At 42.0% G+C, this 19,186-nt stretch overlaps 1 protein-coding gene across 1 annotated transcript; it reads right to left on the bottom strand.

The window, feature by feature from the left end:
- Nucleotides 1–803: 803 nt before the first annotated feature.
- LOC145342546 (uncharacterized) lies at nucleotides 804–18,384 on the bottom strand. The gene is made up of 7 exons (XM_080188102.1): nucleotides 17,264–18,384; nucleotides 9,872–10,000; nucleotides 7,801–7,835; nucleotides 5,045–5,102; nucleotides 4,840–4,934; nucleotides 1,559–1,645; nucleotides 804–881 (listed from the first exon to the last, which is right to left on the bottom strand). The coding sequence occupies exons 2-7, from the start codon at nucleotides 9,978–9,980 to the stop codon at nucleotides 819–821; spliced, it is 447 nt and encodes a 148-aa protein (XP_080044228.1). The 5' UTR covers nucleotides 9,981–10,000; nucleotides 17,264–18,384; the 3' UTR covers nucleotides 804–818.
- Nucleotides 18,385–19,186: the final 802 nt, after the last annotated feature.

Below are 19,186 nucleotides of genomic sequence, written 5' to 3'. Positions count from 1 at the left end.
GACCAGTGGAACCAACAGCAGACTAAAGGGCCTGTACTGCACTGTAATGTTCTGTTTATTTGGAACTTGGGAACTCTGGGGCTAAGGTTGAAAAAGAACACAAGAGTACATCTTAAATAATCCCTCAAAGCAGCTGAATGATCTGGATGAAATCTGTTCATTGAACCTTCTCAAAATTTTGGTGATCATTTGGTCCACTTTGCCCACAAGGTCCATCAACCTCAATGCAACTCTTTAGCCAAGTATCCTATTTGGTTCTATAGTGCTGTGAAATCCTTTAGGAAATGCTGACATGCAGTCAAACTCTACCCTATCAAATCCTTTGGAATTTCATAGGTTGAGTGAGGGCACAGTCTCAGGATTTAGGACTGAGATGAGGAAAGATCTGTTTTAGGAATCTTCAAATGCTTTACTGAGGGCTGTGGATACTCCATTTCACATTTAAGTCTAGGACAGATTTTTAGTTTCAGGGAGATGGGGAGCAAGCCATGATCACATTGACATGGTCCACTCATGATCTATTGCCAATCCAGTGACAGTTTCAACAGGATGTGGTCAACCTCCAGCCCTACACCCATAACCTGTCTGGTCAAGAAAAGTCAGCTCTTCCTTCAGGCAACCAACCTCAAGCAGACAAAAGGGCAGTGCCAAATGGTTGCAAATTGTTGGAGGGATTCAAGTAACAGGGCCAGTGAACAAACACTTGAACCCTAGTAGGTGGGCAAAAGTAAAACAGACTTTAATGTAGATATATATACACACAAATTCTAAAAACAAAGCTACTAAAATTAAAAAAAAAAAATCTTTGCAGGATGTTTTCAAAGGCTGTTGGTATGTTTTGCACTTTTTTTGGCTTTTTCACACAAAGCAGTTAGGTGGGTCTGTTGAGAAAAAAAAGTTCATTAGGAGAAAGCTCAAACTCCTTCCTGGTACTTAATTTAGCAATTGGGAACAGCTTAACATTGGTATACCAGTTATGCAAGCATATTAGCTGTCAGAGGCTTCTCTTCCAAGTCAAATCTTTTTGGAAGATGTGGCAATTTATGAAGTGGGTACATATTTTCCTGCAAATTTCTACACAACTGGACAAGTTCCTGCGTGCAGCCAATATGGTTACAGACAACTGAAGTGTTGACAGCATTTCTAAACCTCACTTTCAGGCAAATTTGCCAGTTACTTCTGTAGCCTAGGGCTTGAATTTTTGCCTCTGGAAAATGTCAAGAGCATGCAAATATTAGATTTAACATGACTGACTGTACTAGCTGGTCCACCAAGCTCTTTTGGCAAAAAACAGCTAATATTCCAAAATTAGGAAGGGCCATGACTTCCATCCACAAGTGTCAGATGGTGATGAAACAGGAAGGAATTATTTTGTAGGATTTGATACTGTGCTGTTGACTAGGATATAGTCAATAACATTGAAAGACTGTCATTGACAATTGAATTACATTTAGATTCTTGGTGAGTTATTTGCAGCCTCCCTTGTTTGTATACTATGCTCAAGTTGACAAAAGAATTTCTAGAGCATTTGGATAGAAATTCAGATAAAGAAACTTACCACTAGCAACTGAATACCCTGAAGAGCATGTGGATCAAGTGACTGCACATCAATGTTGTTTACTTCCTCACCAACTGCACTGATTGCCTAAGACAGACATCATAACTTTAGAAGTTTTAAAAAGTGAAAGATGAATTTACAAAACGTGTCTTAAAAGGGTTACAGAACAAAAATAACTAGTTCCATTGTTTTAGATTTGATACTAAGGAAAAGTAGGCAAATGGTCAAGCTTTGCAAATGCAAGAACAAAAAGTGATGTTAATAACTATGCCTTATAAAAAACAGCTAGAGCATTTCACCAAGGTGTTTATTCAGGTACTTGTGTCCCCAGTTTGAAAGGCCAGCTGAGCAAAAAGGGAGAGTGAGTCACTAATTGTGACACTCAGGATGAAGAATTGCACCAACATGAAATCAGCTGAAGATTGGCCAAATTCTTGCCCCATCTCAGACCAAGCTTAAGACATTTATGGCAACACAGATAAGTGCCATACTCTGTGGAATTCTGATGAGAATGTTTCTAGAAAACCAGGAGTATCCAGCAATCAAATACAAGGAGGATCTCCAGGCAGATTTCACTCAAATCACGTGGTAGCAATGGGAGGTTTAAGGGTTTGACAACCTTTCAGCAAGTTATCCATTGTTGAAATGCCAGGCCATAATGAGCATCAGGTATGTGGTTTGTGTTAGAACCCACATCATTGGAAAAATAGGATAGAGGTGAAGGGTGAGCAGAAGGAAGAGGAGAAACTACAGGAGCCTCATGGGTCATTTGCAATTGCTGCTGGAGTCAACCAGATGGGAAAGTGAGTTAACACAAGTGTGCAGAAGAGAATTCAGCCACCCAGGAACACTTGATACTAGAGGGAGCAGTGTCACTTGAGCAAAATACTAAGGCAAAGTGATGAGGAAGGGACTGTCTATGATTGCAAGCATATGCAGGAGGGGTCAAGAACAGAGTGTTCATTGAGAAACAGTAAAAACAAACAGTATTTTAAGGTAATAAAATAATTATTGATATGGTTTTGGAGCACATTGACTAAATAGCAACAAAGTAGAAAATAATATTTGTGGTCGAAAGAATAGACAAGTACCATCTCAGTGACAAAAAATTTTGCATTGGATGTAGCTATTTGGAGAAATGAAGGAGAAAGTTTCTGTTAGGAAATACAAGATAGAAGAAAGGGATAAATTAGAGTATAACAGTAAACAAAACAATGTAGGATGAGCCATGGCAAACAATACAGGTGCAACAGCAAAATCTGACAGCCATAATAAGGGATATTTGAGCAAAAATCAGGTCATTTTAAAGGAGCATCTTAGAAGAAGAGGGAGAGATTTAGAAGGGGAAGTGAATTGAAGACTGCCAGCAACAGCAGTGCAATTAAAAATAAGGATGCTCAAGAGGCTGGAATTCAGAGAGCAGATTTAGGAGGATTATGAGGATGAGGAGACTAACAAAAGGGTATGAAAATAAAATTTAAAAATTAAGGTTCTTGCAAGTGGGAGTCAATGTAGATCATCAAGAATAGGGGTGATGGGTAACCTTAATGGGGCAGAGGAAGAAATGAAGTGAGAAAAGCCAGCTAGGAGAGCTTAGAAATGTCATGTCTAAAGCTACAAAAACATGGAACATGTGTTTTTTGAACCAGGAATTGTATTGGTATGGAAATGATGGTTGAAAGCTCACCTGGGTCAAATTTGCAACCAAGTCAGTTTGGCTCAGCTTCAGACAGTTGATGGTCAGTTCGTTGTAGCCAAAAATGGCTTCAACCTTCCAGTTTTAACTCATTCATCCAGTACAGGAAATAGGTCAAGCAGTCTGATCATTGAGAAAGTTGAAAGAGTGAGGTATTCAGGCAAAGCTGGGTCTTATCAGTTTCCATGTCTTTGCTGATATGTTTTAAAATATTGCTGCCAAGGAGGTAACAAGTTATGTGAAAGCAGCTATAGCCCAAACAGCAAGATTCTACAAGGGATTGGGGCACAGATCTGTAAACAATGTCAATGTGCAGGGGTAAGGCAATATTGAGTTTGAGTTTATGAAAAAATTAAGGCCAAAATGAATATAATTTGAACATGATTAGAATTTAAAGCAAAGTGACAGCAGGAATTAAAATGCCACTAAAAACCAGGAATAAAGTTTGAAAAAGATAGATGGTAGACAGCTATCATGGGAATTTGGCAAACAATGCCAAAAGCAAGCCTACATGTATTAAGAACACATGTTTTAATAATTTAAGACTCTGTCCTGCATTTGAATCCAAATCCTTGAGGTTTACTTACCTGCCCATCAGCCAAAGGTATCTTAATGAAAGGCAACATCTTATCCACAGATGCTGAAGGATATGAAAATTTCTGTACTTTCCTTCCAGATCTAAGAAGCAGTTAGCTTACAATTAATTGAATTATTTGGTATTTTGCCCAACCAAAACTTTACAACCAACCCTTAATATTCTTCACATTATGGACATACATGGACTAACAGTTGCCCCAATCCCCAATTTAGAGAACATTATATATACACCAAAGAACCTAAAAATGACCAAAAATATAATCAAATTGGTGAGCATAGGGAAGAATGAAATGCTCTCCACTATTAAAGATTGGGGTAGGGAAGCAGTTAGGAGCTGGGTTTATAGCTAGAAGATTCACATTTGATCATTTGTGCCAAGAATCCAATGAGTGCCAATGCTGTCTGGGGCAGTGGAAGAAGCTGGAAGCTCTTCAGTCTATATTTTCTTTATCATCCTGACGTGATGTTATTTAATTCATTGAGGATTTTACCAAGGAGTCCGAGTGTTAAATGTCAGTTTACAAGAGTCAGATCTGTGCCAAATGGATTGTTATTTACAGCTCTGGCTTAACCACATTCCTTCACCACCAGTTGTTACAACATTAAAAACCATTTACTTTTTGTCACCAACAGATGGCTTCTTTGATTCAGCTCCTTGACTTGAAGGCTTCTTGGTGCGCAATGTTGGACCACTGTACATTAATTTAAGAAAAAATACATTGAACAGCAAATACTAACATGCTGTGTAAAAAGTATGCTACTTTCTACCTTGAAAAATACTACCTTGTAAAGACCATTTCTTTGTCATTGGAGAAAGAACTGGATTTTGGCTTAGTCTGAGATACCTGAAATAAAGTTATGATCATGGATGGCACATGTACCAGTAGCAATCCAACTGTGTGATGAGCATGTGCAACATTTTCAAAATGTTCACTTTTAATGTATTTCAATATAGCTCCTTTATCTACCAAAGAAAATTTAGACTTACCTTTGGAAGTGTGCAGTATTTTGCTGCAGTCAGCTTAGCTTTGCATTTTGATTCTGAGTATTCCATTTTAGAATTGGAAACCAATGGAGCTTTGCCTGAAAGACAAATATTGCATTATCCACATTAAGTTATCCAGAACCAACTTCACATATTTAACTTTCCGTTTTAAAGAAAAAGTAAATCAATAGCACATATTTAAACTTGCCTTTTCTCTTTCGCATCCTAACAGGAGTGGTCATTACCCTTTCCTCTGGGTAATCAGCCTGTGAATGTGAGCAAATGGTTTCCATCAGTTATACAAATTAAAAATTACAAAATCATTCATCTTTTTAGTCCATGCCATTCCAATCACATTGCTGGCCACCAATCCAAAAATTACCACCTACAAAATGCACAACTGATTCACTGCTCTGCCTCCTCTCTACTGCAAGATCATAAACTCACATTGCTCTTCCTCTACCACAAGATTATAACTCCCACTGCTTCATTGTGATTTTATACCTCTGTCCCACTCAAGCAATTGCATCCACTTGTGCCTTCAGCTGCTGCCAAAACCTCCATCCCTGCCTTTTGTTATTCCAATGCACTCCTGGCTCACTGCCCACATTTTAATATGATCAAGTTTGCAGAGGGCAAGAATGGGGAAAATTAAGATTCATAAATGAAATTGGGATAAAAGTTGTCTGAAGGGATGTTTTGATGGATGAATTAGTATTTCAGTGGGAAAAGCATGTGCTTCTTTACTCCAAGGGTAGTAAGGGCGTGGAATGCCCTGCCTGCAGCAGTTGTGGACTCGCCAACTTTAAGGGCGTTCAAATGGTCAGTGGATAGGCATATGGATAACATTGGAATAGTTTAGGTTAGAGGGGCATTAGATTGGTTCCACTGGTCGATGCAACATCGAGGGCCAAAGGACCTGTAATGTTCTATACATACGTGACAACAATGGGGTGAAAGTGATTTCAAAGGAGAGAGAATTGGCACTTACATGCGAAAAGCCAGGTCCATAGTGGATAAAATCAAAGGGAATGAATGGTATCCCTAGAACAATAATTGGAGAAAGATACAGCAGTAGAGTGGCTACCATCACAGCCCACACCCAGCTTCAGAAAACTGTCCCCTGAAAACAAGTTATTGCTAAAAGACAGCTGGCTAAAATCCCAAAACTCAGATTACACCTTCACTGAGATTAAAGACCATTTTCCCAAACATGGGCAAAACCTGTGGGTGGTAATTTCCTGCTGGATGTAGCTCAGATATGTATAATATTGAATGTTGTTTGGGAAACAGCATCTTAAGTTCCAGGAATTGTAGTTATTTGGGAACAAAGGGGTAACTTTATGTAATAGTGTAGCAATCATAATTCTTGTGTATTTAAATTGATAACTCTTCTTTATTAATTGATCAAAGTGACTGGACTGTTCCTCCCAGGACTGTTACCTTTCACTATTCCACCTATCCACCGCCCTCAAACAAGTTCTTATTTGCTGAACTATTATGATATTGAGGTTAAGAAATATATTCATATGTTTGAGGGATATGTTTAAAATCCAGCTGTTTTACACAGCGCCAATTTGTCTGGGCTGCAGGCAGTTCACATGTGGAGAATGTCAGCTAATGATTGATGTGTTTGTTTTAAGCCGAGTTAATGCAATTTTATTAATATGGCTTTTCCCTTGGGGTTTCGATGAGGTCAAGAGATAGAATTGTGTGCTGGTGGGAGAAGCCAAGTTTGCAGGGAATATTCATTTAAAGCCAGTTTCTGAAAGAAGAAATGTCTTTCTGTCACTCAAGGCTGTTGTTTGGGGCTGTCAGAAGATGGGCGTCACTCTCTCCAAGGGTATTTAAAAAGTTCTAGGACTATTAACAAATACAAGCCTGTGTGTTGCAAACTGACTTTAAAAGGAGGGTCAAGTCTGTAAGAGGAATGCTGCTTAAATTGGAACACGGGAATAGGTTAGCAATTAATAACTGTACAGTTGAACAATGATTAAAATGTGACAAAGTTAAACTAATTCATTTGTTACAGCTAAACCTTGTTAAGCAAAGTAAAGTTCATTTTGATAAAAGCTTCCAGTAGAATCCACCTGGAGTGAAACACCTTATGATTGGGTCTAGTCTAACTTCATGATATATCTTTGTTTCTGATCTTGTAGCCCAACATAATCCAAAACTCTACAGCCATATCCTGAATAGATTAACCCAGAGAATCCCTATAATGTGGGAAAAAAAGTCATAAAGCCCATCAGGTCTGCACCAGCTCTCCAAAACAGCATCCCACTGGGTCCCTGGCACTGTGATACAGCAGTGATAACCACTGCATCACCCTATTAAAATGGAATGTTAGAATTGAGGGATTAATGTTTGCACTGGAAATTCCAGGAAGATTCTCATCCCCATTGTCTCAAAGCTACCTTATTCCAGAGCCAAGAAGACTTCTCTGCTGCCTCCTGTCCCCCACCTGCCCATCCTCTTGGCAGATTTCTTTTTTAATCTGCACATTTTCCACCATCATTTTTGTTACATAATCATCTTCCCTCCCCAATCAGCTGTTTCTGTAAACATAAAGGAATCCCATGTTTCCATCTACAGATATTTGCCTGACCAGTGTCACCATCAACTGCAACATCGGCAGTATTTAGCTTGTTTAGGGGAGGAAAAGACTCATTTACCCCGACACAAAAATCTACCCCAGGGTAGTGATTTATTCTGGTTCTTAACACTTGCATCAAGAGAAAGATTTCTAAACTGGTTAACAAATGTTTACAGCCACCTAGGACAGAATATTCAGAACCACACAGCCTGTTTATTATATCATAACCTTTTGATTTGTTATATCATAACCTTTTGTTTTGAATACACAACTCCAGAACTTTAATGAAATGAGATGTGAATGCTGTGCCACAAGAGCTAAATTAAAGCATGAGCAACCCAGTTCTGTCGAGAAAACAAGTTCCTCACCAGCACAGCAGCAGTTGTAACTTGATCTGTTCCTCCTGCAATTATACAAGGCATTTAGTATAGGTTGAAGTAAAAAGCAGGCAATACAAATCTGATACACAAAGACCTGGAAACACAATCATACTCAGATGGCACCATGTCAAATCCAGGTGCATGACATTTCAGAATCTTAAGCAATTCTTAATATTAGCATTTTGAGATTACATCCTATATCTCAACCTATTTGCAATTGGGTTGCTACTGAATAATTCACAGATGCTTAATAATTCATTTTTTTTATATAAAAGATTTCATGATATCCTTGTCTACGTGTTAGATTACATTCTGCAATTCCATACATCTTTCCTGACATTTATTAATTTTCTTCCCTGCTCGCTTCCTAGCTGAGGTACAGCTCTAAAGGTGCAAGTTCCATACCCATATTCAGTACTTCACCCAAGCAGTCATTCTTCATACATGGACCAGTTTATTAGGCAAGGGTGTGGTGAAAGAAAAGGAACATTACCCCCAAAAGACTTGGTGCAGCATCAGTGGCTGGGTATGGATACCCACACCAATTGATGTAGTTCTCCTTGCATCATTGTTGCAGAGACACTGTCCCACATGGTTTAATCTGAAATTACTAGCTGGGTACTGCAATGGGTAGCAGGGTATAGTTGCAGAGTCCAACCAAAGGCTTAAAAATAAAAACAGTTGCAGGAGTGCAATGGTACAGCTCGATAGGAATATGGAAGCCTTGGAGTGATTGAATAGGGTAGAGGGATCTGGGAGAAAAGATACACAAATCACTAACACTAAAAACAGAGGCTAATTTTTCAATTCTATCCCCAAGATTAAATTGATGGTTTCAAACTAGCCATGACATCAGTGAATAGCAGAGTAGGAAGGGCCAAGTGGCTTGCTCCAGTTCCAAAGTCTTATGTTTCTATAGGGAAGGAAGGATGGAAAGGGTGGATGCCCATTCACGAGAAAAGAGGGTGGGGTGACCTAATGGAGGAATTTAAGATGCATTTCACATAGTGGAAAGAGTCTGTCTACTCAGGGATGAGAATAATGAGAACTATAAGGTTGTCATTAATAAATGTAATGGGGAATTTAGGAGTTTTTTTGAAACCCAGAAAATTGCCAGAAGTGTGAAACCTGCTACCATAGGCTAAAGGGACCAGCACAAATGCATTGACAAGGCATTAGAACAGTAGTTATAAAAGGAATAGAAGGATATGACAGTGGGATTAAATAAGTGGTGGGAAACATGTAGCACTGAACCAGATAATGACACATGTTTAGTTTTCTAAACAGAGGATTGACAGAGTAAGGAAGCCAGTGCAATCACAAGGGATAAGCCCAAATTGGGAGATAGTTTTGGTCTTCCTGAAGGATACGTGCCTTGAAAGAGTACAATAATAATTCACTATACCAACTCCTGGCAAAAGTTTGTCCTATGACGAGTAGACTAGATTTATTTTCCCTAGATTTAGGGAAAATTTCATTGATAAGTTCTTGAATGGCTCAAGCAAGCAGATGTTTATCTGGGCTGTAGTGTCTGAAATCTCCAAACTTAAATAAGCCATTCTGGACAGCAAGGAAGAAATACTTCACTCAAAAAGGATAAGGGTTGTAATTCTTTGAAATTCAAAGCTATAGATGCTCAGTGTATTTCAGATATATTCTTGGACATAACAGCAGAGCAGCACAACAATTAGCTAATTTCCAGCTTGGGTGACTGTGCAGAATCCATAGACAGTCTCCCCATGTCAGTGTGAGTTTCCTCCCACAGTCCAAAGATGTGCAGGTTAGGTGCATTGGCTGTGTTAAATTGATCCCTAGTGTCAGGGAGACTAGCTGAAGTTAAATGCATAGGGTTGAGGATAGGGCTTGGATGAGATTGTGGTCATTGAAGATCCAAAGAGCCAAATGGCCTCCTTCTGCACTGTTGGATTCTAGGATTGTTATACTTGTGGATATTGGGGAAAACACAGGAAGGTGTAGATGAGGAACCATGGGACAGTCCTTATATTAATTTCTTAATACTATGTAAATACAAAGCAAATTTCATACAAAAACAAATTACCAAGAAAATCCTTTAGCTTTATTTGTTTGATTGCTGCTGGCATCTTTAATAAGTAAACAGCCAGGACACTCCCAACCATGTCCATGAGTTTTCCAAAGGATTGTTCCATTTCCCTTATTTTCTCATTTGCTGCAAAAGGAGGAACAAGCAGTTAGTCCTGCTTTGTGACTAGCGAAGAAAGCAAAATGTTCTTAATTCAATTAATCACAATTCTAATTGTCATCTGTTTAGTGGATCTATCAAGCTTTACATGCTTAAAACAACAGCTATCACGTGGACAAGAAATGGTCGAGATGCAAGTGGGTCAAAGATTGTTTTCCCAATGACCATAGCGAGCATCGCCAGAAAGTGGAGAAAGGTGGTGTTGTGATAACCCATCCTTTTCCTCTCTACAAGCAGAGGAATGAAAACAACATCCAAGTAAAAGTTAATGGTTCAACGTCGATACAAGGCACAAGCTCGTGTAGGCAACATCTCACCCTAGAATTAAAAATCATCGTAAACGTGTAACAGTGAGGCAGAAAGAGCGAATAAACCACTTAATAACAAGTTTAGAAAAGCTCTGATGAGTCACAATGCAAACTTTGTTTTTCCATTCTGGTCTGAATATTTCCAGCAACTTTTTTTGTTTGCTAAATAAATCAGAGTTTGGACTATTCTACTAATAGAATCAAACCTGCCTTTCGCATCGAAATATTTCATGAATAGTTGTATTCTCTCATCTTTCATCTCCTGCGAGAGCGTCATTGTCGCCGATTGCTCATTGTCCCAGTAAGGAGAGTTCCGCTTCCCTCTGTTACCCAACGCCATACTCAGCAGCTACCGTCAGCCAGTCACTGAAAGATTGCTAGTTACCCCCCTCCTCAATGTTCTTCTTATTCGTAATGGCTAACTGTGAGGGCTGTAATCACCACAGATACACTTGTGGATTCGACATTTCTCACCTCAAGCCTTTATTGATTCATAAATTGACTTTGTTGCTAAACAGAATTGTTTCCTGCCATTTGATTGGCATAGGACCCTTTCCCCGTCCCAGCTAATTCCCATATTTGGGGACACCCGTGATACGGGAATGAGCAAAAGTGATCCAGCTCATTAGCCACCAGCTAATGGGAATCCAAATGTGGCTAATTGCATTTTTGATAAGTTAATTAAAAAGTGAGTAGCAGACGCTGTCATTAACCATGTGATTATTGATACTCCTATTTGGTATCTGAACTTTAATCTTTCTGTGTATTTATTGATAAGATGGTGCGACAAAAAGCATGAAATTTGCAAAGCAGAAGCCCTCCCCCTGTTCCATGGGAAATCTGGCATGGTCAGTGGTGCAGAGAAATTGGGTCACTCTGCCTCCAGACCCTGCAGGGATACCTTTACGTCAAGCCTTCTCCATGATAGTGCACCCTGGCAATGTATTTCTTCCGCCAGTTGCACGCCCTGAATTAAGACGTGCAGCTCCTGCATATAAATCTGGGGCACCTTCCGACCTCCTTGCAGGCATTGTCTGTCTTTTACCAGGACCTCCTCACTATCTGGAACATAGCTACCTCTCAACACAACTCTTTCCCGTCAGGAGTAGTGCCTCGCTTGTGAGGGCTGCTGCTCAGGAATCCGCTCCTCCAGCAGTATAACTTCAGGTAGCTGCACGAAAGGTTGCTTCAAAAGGTTAGGGGGCATGGAGTTGGGGGTAAGGTATTAGCGTGGATAGAGGATTGGTTGTCTAATAGGAGGCAGAGAGCTGGTATCAATGGGTGCTATTCTGATTGGCGGTTGGTGACTAGTGGAGTGCCGCAGGGATCGGTGCTGGGGCCTCAGCTATTTACCATTTATATAGATGATCTAGAGGGGGCTGAGTGTAGGGTGACGAAATTTGCTGATGACACGAAGATGAGTGGAAAAGCAAATTGTGCGGAGGGTGTGGAAAGTCTGCAGAGGGATCTGGATAGGCTGAGTGAGTGGGCGAGGACCTGGCAGATGGAGTACAATGTTAGCAAGTGTGAGGTTATCCACTTTGGCAAGAATAATAGTAGGAGGGATTACTATTTAAAGGGCGAAAAGCTGCAGCATGCTACGGTGCAGAGGGACCTGGGGGTCCTTGTGCATGAGTCGCAAAAACCCAGTCTGCAGGTGCAGCAGGTGATCAAGAAGGCGAATGGGATGCTGGCCTTTATAGCAAGGGGGATAGAATATAAAAGCAGGGGGGTCTTGCTGCAACTGTACAGGGCACTGGTGAGGCCGCAGCTGGAGTACTGTGTGCAGTTTTGGTCACCGCACTTACGCAAGGATATTTTGGCCTTGCAGGGAGTGCAGAGGACGTTCACTAGGCTGATACCGGAGATGAGGGGGTTAGACTATGAAGAGAGACTAAATAGACTAGGTCTGTACTCGTTGGAGTTTAGAAGGACGAGGGGGGATCTTATAGATACATGTAAGATAATGAAAGGGATGGATAGGGTAGAGGTATACAGATTCTTCCCGCTCAGAAAGGACAGCAGGACTAGAGGGCACAGCCTCAAGATAAGTGGGGGGGCGGTTTAGAACAGAGTTGAGGAGGAACTTCTTCACTCAAAGGGTGGTGAATCTCTGGAATTCTCTGCCCGTTGAAGTGGTGGAGGCAACCTCGCTAAATATATTTAAGACATGGGTAGATAGGTTTCTGACAGACAAGGGAATTAAGGTTTATGGGGAGAAAGCAGGAAAGTGGAAATGAGCCACTTCAGATCAGCCATGATCTTATTGAATGGCGGGGCAGGCTCGAAGGGCTAGATGGTCTACTCCTGCTCCTATTTCTTATGTTCTTATGTAGCTGGTAGAGAGAAGGGCTGTGGACACCGGGGTGACCAGGATCGGGAACGTGCTGGATGGCGGAGGAGTGGGCTGGATGAGCCTCAGCGTGCTGGCTGAGCACGTGGGGGATGGTCATCCAGCGCGCGGCCAAAGCCATCCAAGACCTTAGAACGGTCGTGCTTGGCCCCGAGTGCACACGTGGTCTCGAGGCAGTGCAAGCGTGTGGTGGGATCCTGCCCAAGCATTCCCCTGCTCGTATGGAATTCCACATTGGCCCAAATTCTAGACCCTCCCTCCTCGGGTCAGGTGCCTCACAGCATATGCCACCTTACGGGAATGTCCTCCGTGCCTTTTTCCACTGCATGGAGGTGTTTCCTGCACAGGCTGCTGCTGCACATATTCCACTACCCCATCATCACCTGTTGCCTGGATACAGCTTGGCGGGCCTTGTTGCTGCCGGGCAGTGGAAGTCTCCAATGGAGATCCCTCTACAGGGAGGGATCTCACCCAATTCTCTTGGGGACCTGGGATGGAGGGTGATGCATGCAGCAGTTCCGTGCAACCATAGGTTTCACAGGCTCACGGGCTCCCAAGCTTGCCCCTTCTGTGGCCTTGTGGAGTCCGTGGACCATGTCTACATTTTGTGTTTTAGATTGCACTCCCATTTTTTTCTGAAAAACCTTTTATTAATATTTTGCTTGCACTTCAGTCCCACGCTCCTGATCTACGGACACCTGGTGCAGAGAGGGGAGGGTCAGGATGGCGACCGCCTTGCGAACCTGCTCCTGGGCCTGGTGAGTTATGCTATTGTCTGCCACCACCACCCCCCCCCCCCCCCACCCCCCCAACCTTGGCTACGTTCACGGCCAGGTGTCCCGGGAGAGGGAGCATGAGGTGTCCATGGCGCAGTTGATGCCTTCCGCAACTGTTGGGCACCGCAGGGGCTGGGGTGCATTGTAGGCCCCAATAATCACATTATGATTTGATGTTTTAAGTTTCCTTTGTACTTTGTACAAGATGGGGGCGTCCTGGATGGCGGAGGAACAGGCTGGATGAGCCCCCACATGCTGGCTGAGTGTGTGGGGGTGGCCATCCGGCACGTGGCCAAAGCCATCCAAGGCCTGTTTGGGCTGTTTCCCCTCCTTTTGGGGAGCTGCCCCTTTTCCTTTGACCCTGAGTTAATTTGAGTTAGTTTATTTGTTTTGCTCTAAAGGAGGGAGAAATTGCGTCACAGCCTGGCAATACCCGTGGCCTAAATGACTTTGAATTTTACCTTATCTAGATTGTGAGAGTTGCAGCCCCCCTTCTACTTGTCAATTTGCAGTTGCACTTCAGTCCCCTGCTCCTGATCTTTGACCACCTGGTCTGGAACCCAAGGACTGCCTCCTGTGTCTGGTCTACGTGGTCATCATCATTGAGAGAGACAATGGTGTGATGGTATGTTGCTGGTATTAGCAATCCAGAGACCCAGGGTCTGCTAACCAGCATTTGAATCCCATCCCAATTTTTATTGTCATCTGGAACCATGAAACCATTGTTTATTGTTGTAGAGACCCATTTGATTCACTAAATGTCCCTTTAAGGAAGGGAATCTACCATGCTTATCTGGCCTCCACGTGACTCCATAGAACATAGAACAGCACAAACTGGCCCTTTGGCCCACAAGTTGCACCGATCACATCTATACCTACCAAGCCATAGAACTATCTAACTCCCAATGCCATTAGATCCCATATACTCATCCAGAAGTCTTTTAAAAGACCCCAGTGAGTTCGCCTCTACCACCACCGACGGCAGCAGATTCCACTCACTCACCACCCTCTGAGTGAAAAACTTTCCCCTAACGTCTCCTCTGTGCTTGCTTCCCAGCACCTTAAACCTGTGTCCTCTCATAGTGACCATTTCAGCCCTGGGAAACAGCCTCTGAGAATCCACCCTATCTATTCCTCTCAACATTTTATAAACCTCTATCAGGTCGCCTCTCAACCTTCGTCTCTCCAGGGAGAAGAGACCTAGCTCCTTCAACCTATCTTCATAAGGCATGCCTCCCAAACCAGGCAACATCCTTGTATATCTCCTCTGCACCCTCTCAATGGCTTCCACATCCTTCCTGTAGTGAGGCGACCAGAACTGCGCACAGTACTCCACACTACTCCAGATGGACAACTCTTGAAATGCACTCAGTTCAAGGGCAAATAGGGATGGGCAATAAATACTGGCCCAGCCAGTGACATCCAGATGCCATGAATGAAAAAAAAGTCCAGGCTGACTGACTCTGACTCTCTGCTTCCATTCCACGGCTATATCTGTTATGTGAAGCCTACACATTACTTGGGGTCCTTTGTAACTGGTGGGTGCTACAGGAAGCTTGTGGTTGATAGTGTAAATAAATTATATTTAATTTGAAAATTTTCCTTTTGGCATTTATTTGTGACCCTTTTTTAAACCACGGGGGCAGTTTTGTTAATTGATTTTGATGATACTGTCATCCTAATTGGCAATTACAAGTCAGAAAGCACAGGGATATGAATGTTTTTGATGTGTGTGGTTACTGCTTTTTGGTCACTGCTTACTGTGCAGCATGGGTGAAAAACTCTCAACTGCAGTATCTTGGAAGCACCGACACCATTAGATCAGCATGACTAGCTCCACCAATCAGAATAACTGCTGAGTCAACAGAACCAAGCAAGCCCAAATAAAACTGACAGTTCCAATGGAACACATAATAGCAAAGATCAAGCAGCATCTCATTGCACTCTGGATGGAGAGCAGAGCTTGGTCTAGTGGATCTCGTTATGTAGGTCAACAATCACTCCAGTTATTGCTGACTCACACCATATGCAACTGCTGGACAGAAAGCTAGAAGTTACACTAAGATGTGCTGTGTCTGATACATTCATGTCAGAATGTCAAATGTTGATGAAAGGGACGGCATAAGGGTGGCTATTTAAGTAAATGTACATTTGCGATACGTTTACCTGTATTGGGCATATGGAGTTTTCTAATAATATTAGTACCAAATGGACAGCTGCGGTTCAAGAAGGGTAGCACAGTGGTCAGCACTGCTGCCTCACAGCACCAGGGACCTGGCTTCAATTCTAACCTTGGCTCACTGTCTGTGTGGAATCTGCACATTCTCCCCATGCCTGCAAGCGTTTCCTTCGGGTGCTCCGGTTTCCTCCCACAGTCCAAAGATGTGTGGATTGGGTTATTGGCTATGCTAAATTGAACATAGGGTTGGGGATTATAGAATCATAGAATCCTACAGTGCAGAAGGAGGCCATTCAGCCCATCAAGTCTGCACCAACCACAATCCTATCCAGGTCCTAATCCCGTAACTGCATGCATTTAGCTAGTCCCCCTGGCACTAAGGGGCAATTTATCATGGCCAATACGCATAACCCACACATCTTTGGACTGTGGGAGGAAACCAGAACACCTGGAGGAAACCCACACAGACATGGGGAGAACGTGCAGACTCCACATGGTCACTGACCCAAGCCGGGAATCAAACCCAGGTCCCTGATGCTGTGAGGCAGCAATGCTAAACACTGTGCCACTGTGCTGCCCCAATTAGCAGGGTAAATATGAGGGGTTACAGAAATAGGGCCTAGATGGGATTATGGTCGATGCAGACTTGATGGGCTGAATGGCTTCCTTCTGCATTGCAGGGATTCTATGATTCTATGAAGGTAATTGAATGCTGACCTAGCCAGCAATGCCCATATCTCATGATTTTTTTTAAAATGGTGTTGCTGGTGTCAAATTAGTCAATGATTTCTATTTCACAGCACTGACCTAATCATATTTCTACTGCTCAAAGAAGCAAGGAATCCTGAACATTGTTACTGAAGCCACAAGATCACTGCAGAATTCCCATTAACTTTAGGTAATTAAATAGATTTGATTAATCAGGAACAGCCAGTCTACAATATGTGTTATCTTTTAGAAGCCACCTTAATTTATTAATTTAGCTGTTCTTGTCATGTTGAGCATTACTAAATACTGTCAGAAATTATTTCTGCAGGTACAAACTGTATTATGCAGGTGACCAGATAACTTAGGCTGTAGTTTCATTTCTTATACCTATTAAAATTGGAATGAATTGCAGTAGAGGAATTGAATAGGGGACTTACTGCAGTCCCCTCATTCCTACCAACATTATTGTAAACTTCCTTCCTCTTCTCTCTTTTCTGTCTCCATACCCCACTGTCTCCACTCCCTTCTCCCCTTCTCTTTCTCCTTCCCTCCTTTACTCTTCCCCTCTTTCTCTTCTCTCCACTCTCTCTCCTTTCTCAATCTTTCTCTATCTTCTCTCCGTCTTTCTCTCCTCTCCCTATCCCTCTCTAAATTGTTAAATAATTATTTATGGTCAATTATGTTGGAAGAGCATTAAATGGCCTGGCAGACATCTTTATTGAACAGCATTTATTATTAACTTGACTGCTCTGACATCCTTGGTTTTTCGCCTGAGTCGGACGAAGTGAAGTTGGAATGCCTGAGCTTACGGCTAAGGGCGGCGTTTCCTGCAAGGCGTCCAGACAGTTGCTGACCAAGGTCACCAAGAAGCAGAGGAAAGTCTGCAAGCAGACCTACTCCACTTACGTGTACCAGGTGCTGACCCAGATCCACCCCTCCATCCGCATCTCGTCCAAGGCCATGAGCGGCATGAACTCTTTCGCGGTCGACATCTTCGAGTGCATCACCTGAGGCATCGCACCTTATCCACTACAAGTTGCGTACCATCTCGGCACGGGAGATCCAGAGCGCAGTCCGCCTCATGCACCGGGTGAGCTAGCTAAACACGCCGTCTCCTAGGTGGTCACCAAGTACACCAACTCCGCCTAAGTCGACTACACAAAGATTAAAGATACATATATAATGCATAAAGCAATACAGAAGTTCACTGCAACTTACGTAGAAATAGCCAACTTCTGCGTTATCATAAGGGCCCTCCCTATACCACAGAACTAAATATCAATATTCCAAAGCATAATTGTTCGATGTATATACTCGTCATTGCCTATAGCTTCGCATTTTTTATATTCCTTATTCCAAAACAAGCATTTTCACAACCATTTTTGATATTTAATGATTCCAGTCAAAAACTGTTCAGTTCAATACTGACTACAGGTCAAATGATATTCAGCAAGCTTTTAAAATGGAACAAAGTGTAGCCACTCATTTCTTAGCTTTTTAAAAAATATACAATTCATTACTTGCAAAAAGTAGACAGTAAATGTACAACTTAATAAGCGTGAAATAAAAATAGCTATTCAATGTTCCAAGCTTACAAACATGTATTACGTGACAGCTGTTTGTACATTCATGCCCTCTGCTTAGGGACACATTATTTTTAAATAGGGACTGGAGTGCTTGCTGACTGTGGAAGTAGCTGCTACAGTGTCCAGCTGCAATTCACACTTTTAGGCAGACTGAATAGAAATACTTTAAAATGTAATGTAAATTAAATTCAAAGCTGTTATGTGGGGGAAAATAAACTGGGAATACAAGAAAAATATTTGCCTGTATGCTTGTCATTCCAATCATTTCTCCTGCCAGTGTGGGCAATAATGTAATATTTACAATGCCAATTCACCTGCCTTTTAACAATAGCATCTGTTTTATTCAAATAGCAGATATGAGATATTGAAGTATAATATCTTATAAGCGAAACAGTTGTGGTTAATTGATCAAATGGCATTCCAACTAAGATGGCAAGTGTACAAAGCATTCCATGTAAGAACATAATAACATAAGAAATAGGAGCAGGAGTAGGCCATCCAGCCCTTCGAGCCTGCCCCGCCATTCAATAAGATCATGGCTGATCTGTCGTGGCTCAGTTCTACTTTCCCGCCCTCTCCCCATAAACCTTAATCCCCTCTCCTATCAAAAACCCATCAACCCACGTCTTAAAAATATTTAGCGAGGCAGCCTCCACCACTTCAACGGGCAGAGAATTCCAGAGATTCACCACCCTTTGAGTGAAGAAGTTCCTCCTCAACTCCGTTCTAAACCGCCCCCCTTTTATCTTGAGGCTGTGCCCCCTAGTCCTACTGTCTTTTTTGAGCGGGAAGAGTCTTTCCACCTCTATCCTATCCATCCATCCCATGTATTGAAAATAATGCTTAATTTTTGAAAAAATGTGTGCTGACCAAGAGCAGTGTTCCTTTCTCTGACAGAAGCAAAAAAAAACTTTCGCTTTCACATGGACAATTTTCATTCCTGTGGTTTTTTAAAAAATGTTTTCAGTTGATTTACGTTGGTGCTTGAATATTTTATTGATCAAAATGATAAAGCTAATATTTGAATGATTAACCATGGATATGTTAAATGACTTTGGAAGAATAAATCTTCTACTGAGGAGATGTGTATGCATTAACTTGGCCATAACCTTAGACTACAAGCAAACCTTTGACTTAGTGATAGTATTCCTGTCCGAGTCTCTCGTGAAGGGTTTGAACACTATTACAGCCAATCCTGGTGAGAAAGGATTAGAGCTCTGGTGTGAAATCTGGATTAATGTCC

This window comes from Carcharhinus amblyrhynchos, chromosome 4 (genome assembly GCF_965287045.1).
Source record: "Carcharhinus amblyrhynchos chromosome 4, sCarAmb.v2.hapA, whole genome shotgun sequence".
NCBI lineage: Eukaryota > Metazoa > Chordata > Chondrichthyes > Carcharhiniformes > Carcharhinidae > Carcharhinus > Carcharhinus amblyrhynchos.
Note: the sequence above shows the minus strand (reverse complement) of the source record. Positions and strands in the feature narration are given on the sequence as shown.

Coding starts and splice junctions, on each gene's coding strand:
- LOC145342546 (XM_080188102.1), bottom strand. CDS start 9,980: ATGGAACAATCCTTTGGAAAACTCATGGACATGGTTGGGAGTGTCCTG. Junction 4,935..5,044: donor TAGGATGCGAAAGAGAAAAG/GCAAGTTTAAAT, acceptor TTTGTCTTTCAG/GCAAAGCTCCATTGGTTTCC. Junction 1,646..4,839: donor AATACTGCACACTTCCAAAG/GTAAGTCTAAAT, acceptor TGTCTGTCTTAG/GCAATCAGTGCAGTTGGTGA.